General features: G+C 50.0%; 3 protein-coding genes across 11 annotated transcripts in view; all 3 read left to right on the top strand.

Annotated features, from left to right (window-relative positions):
• The first annotated feature begins 377 nt into the window (after positions 1-377).
• Positions 378-6,667, top strand: LOC101684378 (glutathione S-transferase theta-3). Of its 3 annotated transcripts, XM_004742477.3 has the most exons (5): positions 402-634; positions 2,045-2,132; positions 3,956-4,106; positions 5,735-5,911; positions 6,243-6,667. In XM_004742477.3, exons 1-5 carry the CDS (start codon positions 523-525, stop codon positions 6,435-6,437), a joined length of 723 nt encoding a protein of 240 aa, XP_004742534.1. In that variant the 5' UTR covers positions 402-522; the 3' UTR covers positions 6,438-6,667. The 3 variants fall into 3 exon arrangements, with proteins under 3 accessions (XP_012906738.1, XP_004742534.1, XP_012906737.1); XM_013051284.2 differs by lacking the exon at positions 2,045-2,132 and having other exon boundaries at positions 378-634; XM_013051283.2 differs by lacking the exons at positions 2,045-2,132; positions 3,956-4,106 and having other exon boundaries at positions 517-634.
• A 1,548-nt stretch (positions 6,668-8,215) lies between these two features.
• Positions 8,216-11,930, top strand: LOC101683606 (D-dopachrome decarboxylase). 2 transcript variants are annotated; one of them, XR_001177876.2, is made up of 4 exons: positions 8,216-9,582; positions 9,910-10,085; positions 10,732-10,842; positions 11,681-11,930. XR_001177876.2 is itself a non-coding variant. In XM_004742474.3 (3 exons), the coding sequence occupies exons 1-3, from the start codon at positions 9,475-9,477 to the stop codon at positions 11,751-11,753; spliced, it is 357 nt and encodes a 118-aa protein (XP_004742531.1). In that variant the 5' UTR covers positions 8,229-9,474; the 3' UTR covers positions 11,754-11,930. The 2 variants fall into 2 exon arrangements, 1 of the variants encoding a protein (XP_004742531.1); XM_004742474.3 differs by lacking the exon at positions 10,732-10,842 and having other exon boundaries at positions 8,229-9,582.
• A 2,450-nt stretch (positions 11,931-14,380) lies between these two features.
• Positions 14,381-18,853, top strand: part of CABIN1 (calcineurin binding protein 1) — a 147,660-nt gene continuing 143,187 nt past the window's right edge. For all 6 annotated transcript variants that reach the window (XM_013051282.2, XM_013051280.2, XM_045065244.1 and 3 more), the window contains exon 1: positions 14,381-14,476. The gene's annotated coding sequence lies outside the window, so the exon portion shown is untranslated. The remainder of the gene's footprint in view (positions 14,477-18,853) is intronic.

The raw sequence follows: 18,853 nt of genomic DNA, 5'->3' as shown, positions 1-18,853 counted from the left end.
TGTCCTGGGGAGTCAGAAGCCCCTCCTCTCTCAGTTTCCTCCTTGAGTACGGGCAGGTGACTTGGGCCACCTGAAGGCAGCCTAGCCCTTTCGATCCTAAATTAACTGAAGGCCCGTGCTGGAAGCGTTCTTGGTGTCCCGTTCCCATTACCACCCTCCACTGCACCATTTGACAAAGGTAGACGTTGAGTTCCGGGGAAGGGGTATGACCTGGCAGCGAAACCTCAGGTCACAGGCCAAATCTTCCAGCGACCTCGCCTCCGAGAGAACTGCTGCCAGGGTTCCAGAGAAGGGAGGGAGGGAGAATTGGGGCGCCGCTGATTGGCCCAAAGTTCTCCAGAGCTATCCAATGGGCGGGGAGGGTGTGGCGGGGCTCAGACGCACCAGCACCCCACAACTCCACCCCTCTCCTCCGGATCGTGTTCCGCTGTAGGCTCGGTGGCCTGGCAGATTCTGTCGGCCGTTTCTCTTCCCCTACTTATACCCTGGGCGCGACCCCGGGGACGGACCGCTGCTCCGGTCATGGGCCTAGAGCTTTACCTGGACCTGCTCTCCCAGCCTTGTCGCGCCGTCTACATCTTCGCCAAGAAGAACGGAATCCCCTTCGAGCTGCGGCAGGTGGAGCTGCTCAAAGGTGGGCGCGGCAGAAAGGCAGGCCCCGCGGTCCCGGCGGGCGCCCGTGTGCTAACAGACCCCCGCCTGCTGCAGTAAGAGAACTGGGTCATCCGTTATCGGTTGTGCCTTTTTCGAGATCCCCGGTCTTTGTCTAGTGAATAGGAAACATTTTTCAAAATACAGGTTGAGGGGGCTCCTGGGTGGCCAGTGGGTTAAGCCTCTGCCTTCAGTTGAGGTCATGATCTCAGGGTCCTGAGATCGAGCCCCGCATCGAGCTCTCTGCTTATCGGGGAGCCTGCTCCCCTCCGCCGCCCCCCCCCCCCCCCGCCTACCTATCTGCCTGCTTGTGATCTCTGTCAAATGAATAAATAAAATCTTTAAGAAAAAATAGAGGTTGAGAGGGAACATAGGGGAGTGAGAGCAGTGGGGGGCTGTGGGAGGCGTGGGGAAGTGGAATGAGTGCCCAGATGCCTCACACCCCGGCTTGGAGAAAACAATGAAACCGCTTCCTCATTTCTGAATTGGAGTAGCCTTCTTTTGAATTTCTGCAGCTGCCAGCAGGAGAAGGCGGTTCCACCTGGCTCTGGTCTCCTCTTTACTTCTACCTAGGCCTGCCTACCTTCTGTGTTTGGTGCCCCCAGCTTGGGCCACCAACTGCAATGCTGCCACCTTGCTCTGCCTTTCTAGCACTCCTTGGGATGGGGGCTGGGCACAGAGGCATTTTCTGGAGGGAGAATATGTAGGGGTGATTCTCCTCACCCAGGTGAAGAGCAAAGAGGCCCTTTGGTGGGCCTGTGGATGGGCTGGAGCCTAGTTCCACTGAGGCCCTCAGACTCCATACACCGTCAGACCTGCTAACCCCCACTGGGGAAGGAGACTTAAGTGTTTGGCGTGGGACAGAAAGAAGAACTGAGCTGCTGGAAGCTGGGTGATGAAAGAGAGCAGGAGCTCCTGGAGAGAATGAGTCTGAATGAGGCCTGGGGCAGGTGTGGCCGGAGCTGTGTGGTGTGGATAGGTTACGCAGCTGGCATAGGAAGACGGATTGCAGGGGCAAGCTTAGAGCCCAGGGAGGAGACTGGAGTGTCTGATATATGGATGGAATTGGCTGGGCCTGGGGTAGGGGTGACTTACAGCCGCAGGGACTCACCCTCCCCATTCATGGCCAAGTTGAGATGCTGCTTGGCCCAGGTTCCCAGGGAGGGTAGACCCAGGAAGGGTGGATCTCTGGTGGGGTCAGGGTCTGTGGTCTGGTGACCAGCAGAGTGGTCTCCTTCCTATTGCCCACCTGGATAGGGGCCTCAGAAAGTTAGTGCCTGGATATTGGGGTGCGGGTGCGGTGGGGGTGGGGGTAGGGGTGGAGGGGGGAGAGGCCTCAGTGGGGAATGGGGCTCAGAGTTCTCCTCATCCGCCTCACTGGTCTCTCCCACAGGCCAGCACCACAGTGATGCTTTTGCCCAGGTGAATCCCCTGAGGAAGGTGCCAGCCTTGAAGGATGGGGACTTCACTTTGGCTGAGAGGTATCAGGTCCCCAGGCGGCTACCCGGGCCTTGTGAGGCCAGCCAGCTGTCCATGTATCTACTGTTGATGGCTTGGATCACAACTGGTGTGCCCTGAGCAGCTGTGCCAGCCCCAGCAGGCAGAGGAGCCTAGGGCTGGGAGGGGCTATGGAAGTCGTGGCATTCCCCTGTCCCAAGCCTTCCTTCACTTCCCGAGAAATTTACAAAGGGGGAAACTGAAGCCAGGGAGGGGAAGGACTTGCACAAGGTCACAGGGCCTCCAGCCTGTTTCCAGGCCTCCTCTGCCCACTCATCCCCCAGACGGAAAGAGAGAGAAGAGTGAAATATGGAGGAGTAACTGTACTACACTCTTTAGAACTTCTACTTCTACAAATTTTGGGCAAGTTCTATTGCCCTGGGAGTCAAGAGAGCACCCAGAGAGCTTCAGTGGCTATTTGCTGAGCACCCACCGGGAGCCATCTAGGCCTTGGGGCCAAAGCATTGAACAATTCTAAGTCCTTGGCCTCCTAGAGCTCACGTTCTGGAAGGGGGGAGGGGTGCTGCTAATCTCTGTAAGGTGCAACCTATCAGGTGGTGATGAGTGCCATGGAGAAAATAAGCAGGGTAAGAGTGGGGAGGGGGGCTGCAATTTTGAGTAGGATGTCGAGTGAAGGGCCCCTTGAGGAGGAGGCATCTGAGCAGAGACCTACAGGAACAGAGGTGCAGGGTATATGGGAAGGGTGTTCTGGCTGGAGGGAACAGCAAAGCCAAAGGCAGTGAAGTGGGACAGTGCTTGGGGGAAAGGTTGGAGAGACAAGGTGTCCAGTGTGGCTGGAGTGAGGGAGAGGAGTAACTAGAGGCTGAGGTCAGTGGGTAGCCTGTGTGGCCAGGAAGACTTTGGCTTTTACTGTAGGTAAGATGGGGCCACTGCAGGAGTTTAAGCAGAGGAGAGCTGAGATCCAACTTCGGTTTTAAAGGATCCCTCTGGCTGGGGTGAAAAGGTACTGTGCTAATCCAGGAGAGGGGTGCTGGCACCCCAGACCGAGGTGGTAGTACAGAGGAATGTAGTGGTCAGTTCTGACTCCCTTTGAAGGTCAAGCCCAAGAGTGTGCTCGAGCGATGGACATAGGAGGGAGAGATGAGAGCCCAGGCCAGCTTTCAGGTTGGCAGCTGGATAGTGATATCCTTTACTGAAGCCACACAGCACCTCTGTAGTACAGCCAGATTCACATTCCACTTGGCTTCAGAACCTCTGGTCACTGGACAGTGCAACATCCATGGAGACCTGGTGCTCTGGACAGACATGAGGCACAAGTCAGATATAGTAGAGGGAGAAGGTCAGAGAGGGCTTCCTGGGGGAGGAGGCTGGAGGCTTTGGGCAGGTAGAGAGGAGATGGGACAGGGTGGGAAGCAGTGACCCATTCACCTGGGAGGCCTTATCCCAGCCCCAGGGAATGTGAGGGGACAGCTGGCTTTGCTCCTGTCATGACCATGCATCAGATATAGTGCAGAGTGCCATGTGAGTCGCTCTTGTCTTTCAAGAACCATGTTGGGCCCCCCTTCCTCCTGGAAACTCTCTCTGAGTACCCCCTCACCGTCCTTCCTGAAATCCCAAGACATTTTGTTTTTCACCTGGTGCCCTTAGCTCAGATGAGAGGATGACGCAGTGTAGAGCTGTGTGACCCTAGGCAGTCACCTAACCTCTCTGAGCCTCACATTCCTACTCTGCATCATGGTATGAAGATAGTGAAGTGCTCCACCTATAGGAGCTGGGAAGATGTGAGCAGTGGGGAGGGAACAGAAAGTGACTAGTACATGTTCCTCATCTCCTCCATGTCCCCCAGTGTGGCCATCCTGTTGTATCTGAGTCGCAAGTATGAGGTCCCTGACCACTGGTATCCCCAAGACCTGCAGGCCCGTGCCCGTGTGGACGAGTACCTAGCCTGGCAGCACACAGCCCTTCGGAGTAGCTGCACCCGAGCCATGTGGCAGAAGGTGAGCTGTGGCAGGTTGGGGACCCTTCTAGAATGCTCAAAGGACAGTGCTTTCTGTTTAAAAAGTTCTGTTCAGGGCACCTGGATGGCTCAGCCAGTTGAGCATCTGCATTTGGCTCAGGTCATGATCCTGGAGTCCCAGGATTGAGCCACATGGCAGCTGGCAGAAGCAGGGTTCCCTGCTCAGCAGGGAGTCTTCTTCTCTCCCTTCCTCTGCCCCTCCCCCTGCTCCTTCTTTCTCTCTCTCTCTCAAATAAAAAAATAAAATCTTTTAAAAAATTCGTTGATACCTGAGGTCTTGGAACACCAAATTCTAGAATGCCAGAGACTCCCTAGTCCAACCAACTTGTTTCCCGCAGGGGAAACAAAGGGAGAGCCAGGGAGTGACTTCTCCAGATGTTCCCTGATTCCTGAGTGCTGAGACTCAATCCTATGCCCTTTTGCATGCTCCCAACTGCAGAAATAATTGCCTTTTGGGAGAGAGAGAAAAAAATCAAGCTCTGGCTATGCCCATACTTTTTCAGATAGAGAAGTGTTAAGTGAAAAATCTAAGACTAGGAAGAAATGAAGAGACCATTCAATAAAGTTGGTCTGATTTCTGGGTATTTAAGGATTTTGAAGCCTAAAAACACTAGAAGACTTAGAGAAAAGCCTAATAGATTTTCCATATACAATGACATCCGTGTAAGGAGGAAAGGATTAAACTTGAAACAAACAAAAAACTGACAAAGATTTGTTAGGAAAAAGTAACATTTTGCACGCCTGGGTAGCTCAGTCATTTAAGCGTCAGACCCTTGATTTCAGCTCAGGTCATGATCTTGGGGTCTTGGGGTTGAGCTCTGGGTCAGGCTTTGCGCTGAGCATGGAGTCTGCTTGTCCCTCTCCCTCTTCTCCTCTTCCTGCTTGTGCTCTCGCTCGTTCCTCTCTAAAATAAATAAATAAAATCTTAAAGAAAAAGAAAGAAAGAGAGAGAAAGTAAGGAAGGAAGGAAGGAAGGAAGAAAGAAAGAGGTCCCTGGGTGGCTCAGTCAGTTAAGCGTTTGCCTTTGGGTCAGATCATGATCTTGGGGTCCTGGCTCCCAACCCAGCTCTCTGCTCAGCCGGGAGTCTGCTTCTTCTTCTTCCTCTCCCTCTGTGCTCTCTCTCTCAAATAAATAAATAAAGTCTTCAGAAAAGTTACTTAAAGAATTTTTTTTTTTTTTAAGATGCATTTATTTGGGAGAGAGATAATGCACATACATCACACACACCCACCCATGAGTTGGCGGGGGAGGCGCCAGAGGGAGAGAATCTCATGTAGATTCCCTGGGTGGGGGGGCTTGTGTTGAGGCTTTCATGGTGAGGATAGTGGGGAGCCATGGAAGGCTTGATGCAGGGGGTGATATGGGCAGTCTGGGATTGCAGACGTTCTCCTACTGGCTGCCTTGCATGAGGACCTAGGGAGAGATGGGAGGCTGCCCATGTTGGAGTAGAAGGTAATGCCTGGGCTGGTGGTGGCCATGGGTGGAAAGAGTGGGTTGAAGTGAGGAGAAATTGGAAGGCCTGGTGATAGATTGGATGAGATTGGATGAGGAACTAGGCTAGACTTTGGATAGACACTGAGCCCTCTCTCTGCCTGCCCACCCACCAGATGATGTTCCCAGTGTTCCTGGGTGAACAGGTGCCCCCTGAGACATTGGCATCTACTCTGGCTGAGCTGGACAGGTGCCTGCAGCTGCTTGAGGACAAGTTCCTAAAGGACCAGGACTTTGTTGCTGGACCTCACATCTCAGTGGCTGACTTGGTGGCCATCACAGAGCTGATGCATGTGAGTGCTGTGGGGTCAGGTGATCCACTGGGCACTGGGGTGTCCTGGGAGGGAGCCAATGTACCAGCTCATGTTGCCCTTTCTGGCTGTGGGACCCTGGGCAAGCCACTTCACTTTCTGAGCCTCAGTGTTCTCATCTGTAAAATGGGGCTTCAGACCCTATACTGCAGCAATACTGAGAAGCTTCCCAGTGTCTCAGGGGAGAGAACGTCCAGCCTATTACTCATGTGGCCAAGAAGGGAAAACCCACCCTGGAGAATTCCTCAGATAGGTCATCCTGCCTTGTGCTTGACCATGCCTACCCCTTCCACCTGGCTCCTTCTCCCCATAGCCTGTCAGTGCTGGCTGCCAAGTCTTCAAAAGCAGACCCAAGCTGGCTGCATGGCGCCAACGTGTGGAGGTGGAGGTGGGAAAGGACCTCTTTCAGGAGGCACATGCAACTGTCATGAAGGTCAAGGACTTGCCTCCAGCTGACCCGGCCACAAAAGAGAAGCTGAAGCCCTCCGTGCAGGTTTTGCTGCAGTGAGGGGAAGACCAGGCCTGCAGTGGTGATGGAGATTCTGTTTTCAAAATAAACAGGTGGAACTGCTCCTCCTGGGCTGTAAGCAAGACACACTCTCCAGGCTCTGTTCCCCGGTTCCCTCCAGGCATCAGGTCTTCCTTCTTTTGTTTCGTCTTCAGTCTTCACTCACACCCCTTCCACTCTGACTTTGTGTGACCCCTGGAAAGAGCTTAGTAAACACATATTTGACCTTGTCCCTCCTGTGTTTAAAACTTTCTATGGTGCTGAACTGCTCTGAGGCTAAAGTATGAATCACTGAACTTTGCATTCAAGTCCTTGCCCACCCCTCCAGGACACCCTCTTCTGGTTGCACACAGTAACCCAATATTTTTAGACCCCTTCTCCCAGCTCTAGCCTCCACTTCCTGGCCTTGGCTCAGGCTGTTTCCATTGCTAATAGAGCCCCTCATCACCTTTGCCCAGTGCCCCTTGTGGTCTTTAGGCATTTGTCACCATTTTGCTTCTCCAGGGAGACCTCCCTGACTTCCCCAACCCCAAGCCATGTCATGACACCCACCAGGCTCATCATCCCCACTGCTTCCCTCTCTCAGCCCTGGAACAAAGTTGGTTCAACACCCCCTGGACTGAGCACATGTCACAGATAGGAGCTGAGCTGGTGAAGGGATGTCTGGATCAGGCATCATGACCTTGGTCTCTTAGGTCTCTCTGTCCTCCCTCTGGGGTGATGCTGTCTCCCATAGGCGGTTTGGGTACAGGGCTAGTTCATGAACCTCCTTGCAGGGAGAGAAGTCCCAGGTTAGTTCCTGGCCTTCTGGGTGCTACTGAGAGGCCTTGCGCTCCTACTCAGAACCCTGGCCACCCTCTTACCTGTGCCCCACCCTGGGTCCCAGACTTGCCACCTGTCCCTGTCCTTTCTTCTCAAGACTATTAGAATCTACCTGTCTTGTATCCTAGACCCTCTGATCTCTTATTCAACCAGTAAACTGCTAACAGGACACAGTCATGAATGGAGTGTCTCAGACTGCTTGCCTTCTCATGGAGGCCCCCCCCCTTTTTTAAGATTTTATTTTTAAGTAGTCTCTATACTCAACACAGGACTCGAAACGGAGATTAAGAGTTACATGCTCTCCCGGCTGAGCCAGCCAGGTGCCCCAGGGCTCCTCTAATACACACACTCAATATGGAATTTTTAGAAGTGTAATTGAAATTATTCATACACACCCACACAATTTCATTTGTATGTTCATTTACAAGTGAAACAACTTTGCAACACTGACGAGAGTACCATGCTTAGCCGTATCAACAGGATTTCCATGTTTTTAAAAAATATTTATTCTTGAGAGAGAGACAGACAGACAGAGAGTTTACACGAGCAGAAGGGTGAGGGAGGGGCAGAGGCAGAGGGAGAAGCAGACTCCCCAAGGAAGCCAGACACTAGGCTAGATCCCAAGACCCTGGGATCATGACCTGCACTGCAGTCAAATGCTCTACCACTGAGCTATACCCCCAGTGTTCTCATGACCTGCACTGAAGGCAGATACCAAACTGACTGAGCCATCCGGGCACCCCCAGACTTCCATGTTTTAAGTGAGACATTTTGTTTTGACTATAAAAATAGAGGGTACTGGGGCGCCTGGGTGGCTCAGTGGGTTAAGCCTCTGCCTTTGGCTCGGGTCATGATCTCGGGGTCCTGGGATCGAGCCCCGCATCGGGCTCTCTGCTCAGCGGGGAGCCTGCTTCCCCCTCTCTCTCTGCCTACCTCTCTGCCTACTTGTGATCTCTCTCTCTCTCTTTCTCTCTGTCAGATAAATAAATAAAATCTTTAAAAAAAAAATAGAGGGTACTGTAAAGATGGCTGGTAATTTGACTGGGGCATGCCTTTACCCCTTGATGGACAGTACTTCCCTATGAGACAAGGTTGCCACAGGTGCAAGAGGCCACAAAGGCAGATATCTGTCAGAGCCAGGTGGAGATGCAGGGAGCCAGAGGTTCTCTACCCAGCCTCACCTGAACTCACAAGTGTCACCTGCCTCTTGGTCAAAGAAAAGTTCAGATTCCCACATACCACGTGAAGTGGCCTTACTTGGAAATGGTGGCAACACAGTAAAAAAGAAAAAAAAATTAGGATGGAACCTGGGCAAGGTCCCTACAGGTGTGCATGTTTTGGGTGTGTTCAAACCCCCTATTTTGTGAAACGGAATAAAGGAAACCTCATTTACAATAAAGATGGGAAGCCACAAGAGAGAGAACTCACACCTCCTACTTGCAGCACCTGGTAACCCCACCAGGATGAGCCCTACCTTGCATTCCCAAGGGAAAGAAGACTATAAGCCGCCAGCCGGGGAAAGGTATCTTTAAACCTCCCAAGCCCCATGCTCCGTCCAGCCAGTGAGCTGTCACAACTCAGCCACTGAAAAGCGACTACACTCTTAAGTCCCATATTCCAGTGGATTTTTGTGTATAACAGTATCTCCCAACTCCTTCCTTTCTTCTGTTAAAAAACGTTTCTCTTCTTTGTTGGTTGGCCTTGCCTGTGGTTTTGCCTTAGGCTGCATGTCCCAAATTGCGGTTCTCTGCCATCCTCGAATAAACCCATTTTTACTGATAAAATAACTGGCTATTTTATTTTCAAGGTTAACAATCTAAATATGGGTTAGGAAGCAGAGGACTGCACCACCCAGGAGCTCAGGGAGCCAGAATGCCCCTGGCCAGTGTGTCGGGAGCCGACAGAGGCCAGGACCCACGCGTACAGGCCGCGGCTCAGGTCGATCTCCTTGGGGGAGGGTCACACACCTCATGCTCCCCTCCCCGCTCCCCACCTCCCGGTCTGGCCTTAGGACTTCCGGAAATCAGCGCCGGCAGAGGCGGCGTGTAGACTATGAAGCCAATCCGGGGACGCTGCTGCCTGTCCAACCAATAGGGAGCCAGGTGTCCCTGGAGCCCCGCCCCCTGCTGCCTAGTCCTCGACCCTGGGGAACACTGACCCGAACTTTGTGCGTTCTTTCTCTGCTACCCTGCGCCTCCGGTTCTTTCCCGCAGACATGCCATTTGTCGAGTTAGACACGAACTTGTCCGCCGGCCGTGTGCCCACGGGATTGGAGAAGCGGCTCTGCGCGGCCACGGCAGACATCCTGAGCAAACCTGAGGACGTGAGCGTGGGCCGGGGAGCTCCGGGCGGGAGGAGGCTGGTGGACCCGGGTCGAGCTCTGTCCACGCCCCGGCTTCGCCATCGCGCCCGGGGCCCTTCGCCGCAGGGAAACCCGCCCTCCAGGCGCTGGCCTCCCACTCTCCCCACCTCTCAGGTCTGCTGCGTGCTGCCTTCCCTGGCCCTGACACTGACTTGACCTCCAAGGACCCCGTCCCGAGCCTCTAGCCCTGACGCCAGGGGCCCGCGCATGTTGGCTCTCGTCCTCCCCGGTCCTCCGTGCGATCTCGGCCTGCACCGGCTTCAGGCGAAACTTTCGTGTTCCCCGCAGCGCGTGAACGTAACGGTGCGACCAGGTCTGGCCATGGCGGTGAACGGCTCCACCGAGCCCTGCGCTCAACTGCTCATCTCCTCCATCGGTGTGGTAGGCACAGCCGAGGACAACCGCGGCCACAGCGCCCGGTTCTTTGAGTTCCTCACCAAGGAGCTGAACCTGGACCAGGATCGGTACGTGGGGGCAGGGAGAGGATGGGGGTGGCGATCCCATCTTAGAGCCCCATCTAAGGTTGGGGGAAAAATGCATTCCTCGCCCTGCTCGAGAAGGGCCTAGTGCCGGGCACCCTTGGATAGTGGGTCCACCCTCAGAATGATTGCGGGATTGAATGAATTTCTGACTCTGCCCTGGTCCTCTTTACACGTGGGCGAGGCATGGCCTTCCAGACCTCGCTGTTTCCATCTGTGAGGTGGGAAGGCTCTCCTTTAATCGCCCCCTGGGGGAACTGCCAGACTCCCGTGGGATGGCGGTGAGCATTACCAACCTAAGAAAGCTATGGCCATTTATTATCTGCCTCTAGTCTTCTCCACGTCTTAGAGTTGATCTTAGCCAAAAGGCCGAGAGGCGATCTTCTCCACATCTTGGAAAATCAAGAATAATTTTCTAGGAGAACTTCTCCAGGCTGGTTGGGAGGAATTTTTGGTATGTCCTGAAGCTGTGTCACCTGTGGGCCTGTAGCCAAGTAGGTCCCTGGTGAGGCTCCTAGGAGTTTCAGTGAGTAGTGGAGAGAACATTGGCTTAGATGTCTGGAGACCTGGGTTCTGGATCCAGCACAGCAAGGGAGGATGCCTGACAAACCTGGAAATGAACCATCTCCAGTTTGTAGGTTTCTCTTCTGTGAATAGAAGGAAATGTATTAAATGGTCACCTAAGAAGCCTGAACAGCCCTCCAACCTGGGATCCTGTGTCAGAGTTTAAGTTTGTCTCTGGGTAAGAAATATTCCTGAACCAAGCCCATGCCTGTGAGGAACTAAGAGCATGAGAAGTTTGAAAGAACCTTCTAGAATGGATCTTTTGTTGGCCCAGGAAGGCTGGTGAAGAATGGTTACTCCTGGTAGTGTTCAGACCTGGTCTTCAAGTTGGGGCGAGATAATAATTAAAAAAAAAAAAAAAGTAACATGTAAATGCTTACCATGTGCCAGGTTATCTCTAGAAACCTTACATGCATCACCCCTTTTGGTCCTTGCAAGCTCTGTCCCTCTGTTCACACCTCCTTGTGTAGACATGCCATTCCTGTGAGGTTTACAGATGGGAAAACCAAAGCTGTCACGTCAGCCCTTCCCCAACCCTTTGGCTATCCCAAGTATCTTGCTCTTTACCAGAAACTTCCCATCACTTCTATGAGAGGGATAGGTTTGTTCATTCCATAGACATCAGTGGGGGGAGGGGTGGTCACCTTGTGCCTGGTTTGGAGCTAGGGTTTGAGAAAACAAAGGTGGCTGGGGCACTGACCATGCCCCCTGGGAGCCTGCAGTTTGGAAGTGGGAGGGATGCCCCTCTGAGTCCACAGACAGAGCATACAATGACCACAGAGGCAGTTGTGTTGAGTGTCTGGAGGCAGACACCATCTTGCCTCTGACTGGCCCATGGTGGGAGATCATGAACAGGATGAGGCAGGCTTGCAAAATGCCTGCTAGGCTAAGTAAGGCAGGCTAGTCTGGAAGTCCATGGTAGGAGTGCCCGGCTGGGTGTCTTGGAATATGAGGCATTAGCTAAGAAGCTGATGATATCTTTTTTTTTTTTCCCTTTATCTTTTTTTCTCCTGAAGGATAATTATCCGCTTCTTTCCCGTGGAGCCCTGGCAGATTGGCAAGAAAGGGACAGTCATGACTTTCCTGTGATTGGCACAGAGGGCATCCAAAGCATGCATCTGCCAGCTCTCTGCCAGAGAGGCTTCCTGGCAGAGTAAGGGCCTGGTGGATACCAGCTTCTGGCACTTCTTCATGCAGATGTGCCTGTGACCTCACAGTCCTCTTCCCCATCCTCGTGTCAAATAAACGAAGAGAACTTCGTCTTTCTTTTCTTTCTTTTTTTTCTGCCCCAGCCCAAGACCTTTGTATTTCAAACACAACTTCTTTCTCTCCCTTTACCCCTGCCTGGCATTCTGGGTCACCCTGGGCAGCAGGGTTGGCCTATGATGTGGAAACTTTAGGGAACCTGAGAGGTGGGACGTTTCCTGTCTTCCCGGCCATTGTCTCATGTACTGTATGTAGGCTGCTCAAATCCAAGGGTGGAAGATGGCAGCCTGGAGGCCCTGCTCTTCATGCCCTTGTGTAAACTGGTGGGGCTGGCACCTGGCCCAGGCTGGGTCTTCCTGCAAATTTTGCTGACCAGAGGTACCTGTCCTCAGATTGGGCTGACCCATGCAGCCTACTGCCCCATAGAATGCTATGCCCAGCAGGGGAGCAGGACAGCTGGGCTTCAGAGATCTTTCCTGGGCATTCCCAAACTCCATCTTCTCCCATGAGTCTTGTTGAGAATCCTCTGTAGCTGTTCACCTAGTAAAAGCTGTGTCCTGGAATGGCAAACCTGGAAATGTGATGTCTGCCACCAGAAACAGAGTGAGTGCAGTTGCCATCTAAATACTGTATCACGCTTTCACATTTCAGGGGTATATGGGTAGGATTGGGGGAGCCCAAGGGGTGTCCTTTATAGTTTCCTTGCAGATGTTCAATGTAGAGTTTGCATGCCATGACCATTAGACACGGCGGTGAGCGCTGGGTTTACCTATAGAGTTGAAAGTCTCATCCTTGTTTTAATACACCTGTGAAATGCCAAATTGAGATTTTTAGCCTATGCTGTCAACATGGTAAAGTTAGTTTCCAGTGGAGTGTTCTTGTGCTTGTGGTGTTTGTTCCTGACCACTACTGTGGACTCTCATTAAAACCCAGAGCTTGGAGTTCCTTCCTTTGGCTCCCTGTCCCAACTGCTCCTGCACTTATTCCTTCTGCCAACGTGGGTATCCTGCTTCCCCAGAGGGGCTCAGGGAACATTTGTGGGTTGAATCTGAATGCATGGTTGAGGTGTCCAAGGACAGGTTCAGGCCTAACCCTAGATAGGACCATAAGGCAGCAGCCACCTATCTGGTCCCACCTTAAATGTTTTGTCACCAGTGTAGTGAGAGTGAGGTCATCTGGTTGCTGTGGGGGACTGTCCCCTCCCCCTCTCCACATTATACCCACTGTGGCCATGAACTTTGCCCCCTCGTCATACTGTGCTGCCTGAGGATCCTGTATGGCCTGCACTGCTTCTCACCTCCAAAGCTTGCCACACAGCTCTGTTGCGTGGACTATCCTTCCCATCTTTTCTTTTTTTTTTTTTTTTTTTTAAGATTTTATTTATCCATTTGACAGAGAGAGAGGAGGGGAGAGAGTTTGAGAGAAGCCACAAAAAGGGAGAATAGCAGGCAAAGGGAGAAGCAGGCTCCCTACTGAGCAGGAAGCCCAATGTGGGACTAGATCCCAGGACTCTGGGATCCTGACTTGAGCTGAAGGCAGCTGCTCAACTGACTGAGCCACCCAGGTGCCCCATGACTCCATTATTTTTGCAATTTCTGGGTATCACGAAAGCTTTATTGTTCTGAACTGAAGCTGTGAGTTCACCATGATTTTATCGTCTTTATATATGGTCAAAGAGAAAGCCATAATATTCCTTCCTATTTAAATCATTTTTGCTAGACTCAAGCAACTATGAATTTCAACAACACTGTGAAACCTTTCCCTAAAAGACTTACCTCCCAAGGGTTTAACCTCTCTCAGTCCAAGGCCCTTTCCGAAAAACTTGAAATGCTGACTCCTCTTTCCAGGTTTGGAATTCTGTTGCTCCTCAGCCTGCTCATTTACCCGTCTAGATTTTTTTAATTTTTAAAGATTTTATTTATTTATTTGACAGAGATCACAAGTAGGCAGAGAGGTAGAGAGAAGGGGGAAAGTAGGCTCCTTGATGAGCATAGAGCCCAATGCGGGGCTCGATGCCAGAGCCCTGAGATCAGGACCTGAGCTGAAGGCAGAGGGTTAACCCACTGAGCCACCCACGCGCCCAACCTGTGTGATTTTTGTTTTTATCTTCGTTTTAGTATTTCATTGTATCTGTGCCTTTTGGGCTTCAAATCCTTTTCAGAGAGAGGTGAGGCACAGAGTAAATAATGGAGAACACTCCTCCTCCCCTGGTTACCTCTAAGTGTTCCCCAAGTTTCCATTGTCTCAGAGCACCTGTCCCAGATAGTAACACCGCCTGTCATTTAGCGACCAGGCACCAAACTCAGCGTTTCCCAAATATTACAAGTGGTCGGGAACAGAGGTCGGAACCTCAAGCCCGCGCTCCGAGCCCACAGTAGTTGGGGTGTTCAAATGCACTGATCGGGAAGGTTTACACTTGCGCGCCCATTTGCACGCAGCACTCGGGGTCCCTCGAGAGTTTACCCCGTGGGCCAGCTCCGCGTGCGTCCTCTCTGATTGGTTAGCGGACCCGGCACCTCAGCCAATGGGAGCGCGCCTTATTGTCAGGCGCGCTGCCGGCCGGCGCGGGGGTCGAGGCAGGCAGGCCGTTGCTGTGGAGACGCCTGGTGAGTTCCAGGGTGGCTGGTTTGGGGGCATCCCCCAGATGGGGGCTTGGCTCTGTTGAAGCAGGGGCCGGAGTTGGGGCTCGGGCCTAAGGGGCGGCGGCGCGGGGTCGAGGCCGGTGCGGACGCCAGGGAGGGGGGCGCCTCCGGTAGCCTGAGTGCCACATTTGGGGAAACCGAGGCTGGAGTGCGGGAGCGGCGAGGCCGGGGCTCTTGGCTTCCTCGCGGGCCTCCTCAACGGTCCTGCCGTCACCCTGGGGTGCCCAGGACGGGCTCCAGTCTCGGGAGTGGTTCTCGGTGACAGCCTCAGGACCCACCGTTGATTCTGCGTCTGCCGGGAGCCGAGCCCAGGGCTAACCCTTTACTTCACTGATGTCCTTTCACTTCACCTTCACAGCAGCCCTGCTAGGTGTGTGTTGTTATTAGCGCCATTTATACGGGTGGAAACTGAGGCCCAGACGGGGTGAAGAGTCTTGTCTAGAGTCAGCCAGCTAATTAATGGGTCAGCCCAAGTCTAGGCTGAAAAAAACATTTTTCTAAAGATTTTATATTTAAATAATCTCTGCACCCAATGTGGGGCTTGAACTTAAAACCCAGAGATGAAGAGTTGCATGCTGTGTCTACTGAGTCAGCCGAGTACCCCTAGACTGAAAATCTTGAGTGTACTGCCTTCCAGGAGGAGGAGGAGGACCCCAGGTAGATAGAGCCTACTGGTGGCTCAGTTGGTTAAGCGTCTGCCTTGGGCTCAGGTCATGATGCCAGGGTCCTGGGATCAAGCCCAAAGTCCGGCTCCCTGCTCAGAGGGGAGCCAACTTCTCCCTCTCCTCCCTGCTTGTGTGCGCGCTCTCTCTCAAATAAATAAATAAATAAATTTTAAATATTAATATTAATTTATTTATAATATTTATTAATATTTAATATTAAGCATTAATATTTAAAATATTTAAAAATATTTTATTTATTTGACAGAGAGATCACAAGTAGGCAGAGAAGCAGGCAGAGAGAGGGGAGAAAGCAGGCTCCCTGCTGAGCAGAGAACCCCGATGCAGGGCTCCATCCCAGGACCCTGAGATCGTGACCTGAGCCGAATGCAGAGGCTTTAACCCACTGAGCCACCCAGGTGCCCCTAAATAAAATCTTTTAAAAAATGTCAAAACCATTCTTTACTCCTAGGCTATACAAAAACAGTAGGAATCTACCCCCAAATCTCATTGAATAGAGGAAACAGATTCAAAGAGGGATCTTTTTTGCAAAGCTAACCACACAGCCAGGAAGTACCACAGCTCAGCCTAAAATCTAAACTTCCTTACTCCCAGACCAGAGTATGTCAGGAAACACCAATGCTTATTACTGACTGGGTCAAGGTGCTGAGGTACTCAAAGTGTGCTGTTCTTTATCATGTGTTCTTAAGGCCCTGGAAACCACGGTCTAAGGAGTTTGGAAATTTGTGATGTTAAACTCCTGAATGTGCTGTTCTAGCATAGTGTGATTACTGGGCTGGGAGTCTGAGAAATGAATAGATACTTTCTTTCTTTATTCAATAGCTGCCTTTCCCCCCCCCCCCCTTTGGCTCCGTTTAGTGGGGTTCTGGGGTTTGTGGTGAATAATACAGACATGGTCCCCATCACTTTGCTTACAGATGATGAATACACAATGTCAATGCTCAAGTAGCTATTTCTTTTTAAACTGTTTATTTTAAACTGAGTTTAGATTTAGAGAAAAGTTGCAACAATAACATTGTTTCCTTACTTCTCTCACTTTGCTTCTAATGTTAACATCTTATAGAATCATCATACAACTATCAAGAACAGGACACTAATATTGATATAATGTTATTAACTCAATTGTAAACGTAGTTTGAAATTGACCAGTTTGCCACACAATGTTCTGGTTTTCACACTTGGATTCTAACTTCCCATATTGCATTTAGTTATTGCTCCTTAGTCTCCTTAGCTCTTAATGATTACATAGTTTTGTCTTTCTTAGCCTCGATATTTTTCAAGAGTACTGATAAGTTATTTTATCTAATATCCCTCAACTTAGATTTGTCTAATGTTTTCTCTTAATTCATGTGAGGCTGTGCATTTTTGGCCAGTATAACACAAACATTGTGTCATCTTCAGTGTATCATATCAAGGAGTTCAAGATGCTGATAGGTCTTAGTACTGGTGATATTGATCTTCATTGCTTGGTTTAGTTGTGTCTGCTGGGTTTCTATACTATAAAGTTACTATCTTTCCCTTTGGTAAATATCTTGGGGGAAATATTTGGAAGGATGGAAATTTTGGTTCTCACAAATTTATGCCCACTGACCATAGTTAGAATCCATCTGTGGATCCTTGGGGTGTTTGCCTGAAAGTAATTGCCTATTTCTCTCTTTCCTCCTACATTTATTAATTCAAATTCAATTAAAGGAAGAGCTATCCTTCCTCTCATTTATTTATATTACTATGGGCCCCATAGATACTCATTTTATTCCATGGGTTAAAGTCTAATGTTACCATTATTTTGTTGTTCACTGTTCTGGCTTTGTTCAGGATCTCCTTCAGGTTAGCTCCTATGTACTCAACAAATCCTCATCATTTTTTGGAGCATTTACTTATTTTCTGGCACCTCAAAATGTGCCAGACTCATCTTGTGTTCTCTCTGCTCCAAATCTGGGATCCCAGTTCTTGTTGCTTTACCCTTACAGTATCTAATCAAGACACTACTCTCCACAGTTACTTAGGTCAGTTCTTTTCTTCCTCATACCCTTCAGTGTGGTTATGTAATTTGTAATACAGTTGGTTTATTGTTAAAGTTTATATTCCATTTGGGCTCCTCTAGATCTCGATTTTTTTGATTGGGATACTGACTGTGGTTGTAAGAGTAAGAACTGTAACAAAGATATACTGGAAGTGTCACTCCCTCCCCCATCCCTGCCACCTTGTTCCTGTTCTCCCCTACCTTTCACCCCTTTCCTGCTCATCCCCTGCAGCTAACTGATCACTTTGGTGTCTGGATTATCCTTTCTTTTGCATAAATGAACAGGTGGTTGTGTATTTTCTTATATCCTCTTCTTTCGTATATGAAAAATAGCATGCTATAGATAAATGTATTTTCTTTTTTCACTTAAAAATATGTCTTGGGGCACCTGGGTGACTCAGTGGGTTAAAGCCTCTGCCTTCAGCTCAGGTCATAATCCCAGGGCCCTGGGATTGAGCCCCGCATAGGGCTCTCTGCTCAGCAAGGAGCCTGCTTCCTCCTCTCTCTCTGCCTACTTATGATCTCTGTCAAATAAATAAATTAAAAAAAAATCTTTAAAAAATATGTCTTGAAAATCATGCTTATTGTGTTCATAGAGATCTTATTCATATTTTAAAAAGTTTTATTGAGATAAAATTTTTTAAAAAGATATTTATTTATTTGACAAAGAGAGACACAGTGAGAGAGGGAACACAAGCAGGGGGAGTGGGAGAGGGAGAAGCAGGCTTCTCACTGAGCAGGGAGCCCAATTCAGGGCTTGATCCCGGGACCCTGGGATTATGATTTGAGCCGAAGGTAGACGCTTAATGACTGAGCCACCCAGGTACCCCGAGATAAAAATTTATACATAATTTACCTATTCATTGAGATAAAATTTACATACAATTCAGTGGTTTTTCATATTCACAGAGTTGTACCTCACCACAATCAATTTTAGAACATTTTTATCACGCCAGAAGAAAACCCTGTACTGATTAGCTGTCACTTTTCATTGCTTCCTACTCTAGCCGTAGGCAGTTACTAATACTTTCTGTCTGTATAGCTTTGCCTGTTCTGGACATTTTATATGAATGGGATCATGGAATATGTGGTCTGTGACTGGCTTCTTTCACTTAGAATGATGTTTTCATGGTTCATCCTGTTGTCAGTAGTCTGTTGCATTTTATGGCTGAATGATATTTTGTTTTATGGATATACCACCTTTTATTTATCCAGTTATCAGTTGATGGACATTTGGATTGTTTCTACTTTTTGGTTACTATGCATAATGCTGCTATAAACATTTCTTCATTAATTTTTATAGCTGCGTATTACTTCATTGTGTGGATGTACCATAGTTTATTCATCCACTATACTATCGATAGCCATTTAAGTTTCCAGTCTCTTGGAATCACAAACAATGCTGGGCTGAATAACCCTGCGTGTATGTATTTCATATTGTTGGGGGTACCTCTTTAGGATTGATTCCTAGAAATAGAATTGCTGGGTTGAGAGGTAAGCGCATTTGTTATTTTGTTAGCTATTGTCAAATTCCTCTCCAGAGTGGTTGTGCAAGTTTGCATTCCCATCAAATGTATGAAAATAGTGCCTATTTCCTGACAACCTCCAACAGAGTGAGCTGTTAATTTTTGTGAA

This window comes from Mustela putorius, unplaced genomic scaffold (genome assembly GCF_011764305.1).
Source record: "Mustela putorius furo isolate JIRA1106 unplaced genomic scaffold, ASM1176430v1.1 tig00003858_pilon_pilon_pilon, whole genome shotgun sequence".
In the NCBI taxonomy this organism is placed as follows: Eukaryota; Metazoa; Chordata; class Mammalia; order Carnivora; family Mustelidae; genus Mustela; species Mustela putorius.
This window is presented reverse-complemented; position numbering and strand designations above follow the sequence as displayed.